Source organism: Charadrius vociferus, unplaced genomic scaffold (genome assembly GCF_000708025.1).
Source record: "Charadrius vociferus isolate BGI_N301 unplaced genomic scaffold, ASM70802v2 scaffold783, whole genome shotgun sequence".
NCBI lineage: Eukaryota > Metazoa > Chordata > Aves > Charadriiformes > Charadriidae > Charadrius > Charadrius vociferus.
Genome location: NW_009647834.1, coordinates 458,475 through 461,804, shown reverse-complemented (window position 1 = coordinate 461,804; position 3,330 = coordinate 458,475). Strand labels below are relative to the sequence as shown.

At 56.2% G+C, this 3,330-nt stretch overlaps 1 protein-coding gene across 1 annotated transcript; it reads left to right on the top strand.

Moving 5' to 3' along the window:
• The first annotated feature begins 833 nt into the window (after positions 1–833).
• PPIE (peptidylprolyl isomerase E (cyclophilin E)) lies at positions 834–3,298 on the top strand. The gene is made up of 7 exons (XM_009882764.1): positions 834–856; positions 1,054–1,135; positions 1,759–1,859; positions 1,993–2,116; positions 2,198–2,383; positions 2,983–3,125; positions 3,219–3,298. The coding sequence occupies exons 1-7, from the start codon at positions 854–856 to the stop codon at positions 3,285–3,287; spliced, it is 708 nt and encodes a 235-aa protein (XP_009881066.1). The 5' UTR covers positions 834–853; the 3' UTR covers positions 3,288–3,298.
• The last annotated feature ends 32 nt before the right edge of the window (positions 3,299–3,330 follow it).

Here is a 3,330-nt window from a genome sequence, read left to right as displayed (position 1 = left end):
TTCCCGTGTCCCAGTTTGTGCCCGTTGCCCCCCGTCCTGTCGCCGGGCACCACTGGAAAGAGTCGGGCCCCATCCTCTTGCCACCCGCCCTTTAGATCTGGATCAGCACTGCTGAGATCCCCTCTCAGCCTTCTCCTCCCCAGGCTGAACAGCCCCGGGGCTCTCGGCCTCTCCTCGGCACAGAGATGGTCCAGTCCCCTCAGCATCTCCGTAGCCTCCGCTGGACTCCGCTGTGGAAGCAGGCGGGGGGTTACCTGCCACAGCCTCGGGTCACTCTCCAGTTCTGCCTTTCCAAGTTCCTGCTTTTTCCCATTTTCCTGCTGGCCCAAACTGCCCCCTTGCTGGCCCAAACTGCCCCCTTGCTGGCCCAAACTGCCCCCTTGCTGGCCCAAACTGCCCCCTTGCTGGCCCAAACTGCCCCCTTGCTGGCCCAAACTGCCCCCTTGCTGGCCCTGGGGCTCAGCAGCAGCGGGGGGTTTCTTGGCTTTGTGGGCAGCACAGACTGTCGTGTATTTGCTGTCATATAACCTGCCCTGGGCTTCATACATGAGGTCTCTCCTCCCAGATATTTTCCATAAGCGGTAAAGCATCGTACATAAAATGAGTTTACGGGATTGGTTGTGGGAAGACAAACCCAGGTACTGGTTTGGATGCCGCTCTTGCAAGAAACATCATTTTTTACAGCCCTGGGGTAGATGAGGTTTAGGAAAACGGTCCTTTGGCGATCTCTTTGGCGACAAAATGCTGGGGCACGCGCAGGCTGAGCCCTGCTTTTAAAGGCAGAGAGAGATAATATTATAATAATGATTTTCTCTTGCTTTTTTGGCAGGATGCGGCGGCAGCCATTGATAACATGGTACGGACCCAGTTCCCACTCGCCTGCGGAGACGCGGGGCTTTGCCGTCTTCCCAGTAGCACGGAGCGAGGCGCTGTGTGGCGTGGGCCACGTAGAGAAAGCAAGCTCTGTTTTCCTCTGACCTCCGCGGGGGTTTCGGGGGGGCACGGTGATGTTTCACCTTTTGGTGGGCTTTGTTGTGCTTTTGCCCTCTGCAGAACGAGTCCGAGCTCTTCGGCAGGACAATCCGTGTGAACTTGGCCAAACCAATGCGAATTAAAGAAGGATCGTCCAGGCCGGGTGAGTTGGTGCCTGGGAGGGGGGAGAGCATCCCTGTGGGTGTTCAGAGCTTCGTGCGTCAGCCCTTCGGCTTTCCCGGACCCCAAGGAAGAGACCTCTGCTCTGCCTCCCATTTGGGATCTTGGGGATCCGAGTGGCAACCTAGTGGCCAAAGAAGTTAGTGGCCAAAGAAGTTAGTGGCCAAATAAAAATACTCCCCAAGGTCTTGCTTGGAGACACTCTTGGCTGTACTTCTAATTGCCTTCATGCCCTCTGACAGAGGGCACAGCACGCACAGCCACACACATGCCCGGCAAAATTACCCACACATCTGGCCACATCTGTAAGAGCAGATGGGGCCGAGGCCATGCTGAGCAATTGCCCTGCGTGGGGGCAGGTGCAGCGAAGGGGCTGTGAGCTTTGCCCTGCCCAGTGATGTGTGGCACCTCTGGGAGGCCAAAGAGATGACTTTGTCCCTTATTTCCCCGCACGCCGTGTCCCTTGGGGGCACGCTGCTCTCATGTTTTGGGTGCCATCCTGCTGCCAGCGCCGTGCTGCGCCCTGGCCCGTGCAGCCGCATGTGTGCTCACGTGTGGCCCTTTGGTTCGGTTCCTGTGCTCTGACCCTTCCTTTTGCCATCACAGTCTGGTCGGACGATGACTGGCTGAAGAAGTTTTCAGGGAAGACTCTGGAGGAGAACACAGAGGAGGCAGGAGCCGAGGCCCCCAAACCAGAGGCGCAGGAGGTAGGAGAAACAACCGGAGCCGTCCGTATCCCTGCTGTCCCGAAGGCTGAGGGCATCAGGCCAACCACGTCTGGAGGCAGAGCAGAGGAACGTCATCTCAACTTGCTTTTTTTTTTTTTCTTTCCCTGCCCAGGGCGAGCCTCCCGCCAAGAAATCCCGGGTCAACCCTCAGGTTTACATGGACATCAAGATCGGAAACAAACCTGCGGGTCGGCTGCAGATCCTCCTGCGCTCGGATGTGGTGCCCATGACCGTAGGTGAGGAGATCTCTTCCCCGCAGCGTGGTGGCTTCCAGCTGCGGCGCAGCTCTCACTTCTCTTCCCCTTACCCCCGAACAGAGAATTTCCGCTGCCTCTGCACCCACGAGAAAGGCTTCGGCTTCAAAGGGAGCAGCTTCCACCGCATCATCCCCCAATTCATGTGCCAGGCCGGCGACTTCACCAACCACAACGGCACCGGAGGCAAATCCATCTACGGGAAGAAGTTTGACGATGAAAACTTCATTCTCAAACACACAGGACCAGGTAGAGCCATCTCCTCGGGCAGGGGCTGGAGAGCAAAATGGCTCAGCGTCATCTAGGGGCCACGCTCGGTCTATTTTGACCGTGGTGCTATTAGCAGCCATGAACTATAATCTCTGTTGGCCAAATGCTTCTGCTGTGGTGTAATCTTCCGTGGTCAGACTATTGCGTATCACCGGTATTCAGCGAGCAGAAATGCATCGTTCTCTCTCCATCCGCGCGCTGTTAATTTCCAGTATTACGGAATGGAGAAAGCGTTTCAAAGCTGCTTTCCTGTTTGATTTTAAAGGAGGAAAGTCACAGTGTGACGATGAAAAGCAGCAACAAGCAAGCGGGCTTCTCACCGTACAAACAGCTTTTCTATTACTGCAACTAAAAATAGATGAGCAACCTCCACCGCGTTCCATCTTTCATGCTTGCGAGCGTTTCTCTGTCAGTGTAGTTGCTTTCCACCAGTTTCTGTGAAGTTTAATTTTCAGAGGCTCACCTAAAACGGGCGGCATTTTGCACAGCACAGAAATGGGTTTGGGTTGAGGTAGCAGCTCATGTGCTGGAGCTCCTCCATCCTTCCCCAGCCGTAACGCAACGCTTTTTGATCACAGGGCTGTTATCGATGGCGAACTCCGGCCCGAACACCAACGGCTCCCAGTTCTTCATCACCTGCGACAAAACAGACTGGCTGGACGGGAAGCACGTGGTGTTCGGCGAGGTGACGGAGGGCATGGACGTGGTGCGGCAGATCGAGGTAGGCACCGGTGGTGGGGGCAGAGCCCACCTCCTGCCCTCCTTCCCACCCTTAGATTTTATGCTTTTAATTCTTGCTGCTCTCTTCTCAAAGGCTCAGGGCACCAAAGACGGGAAACCGAAGCAGAAAGTGATTATTTCGGACTGCGGGGAGTGCCCGTGAGCTCGGCTCTGGCAGGGGGTGGGATGGGGTGAGCCTGGCCGGG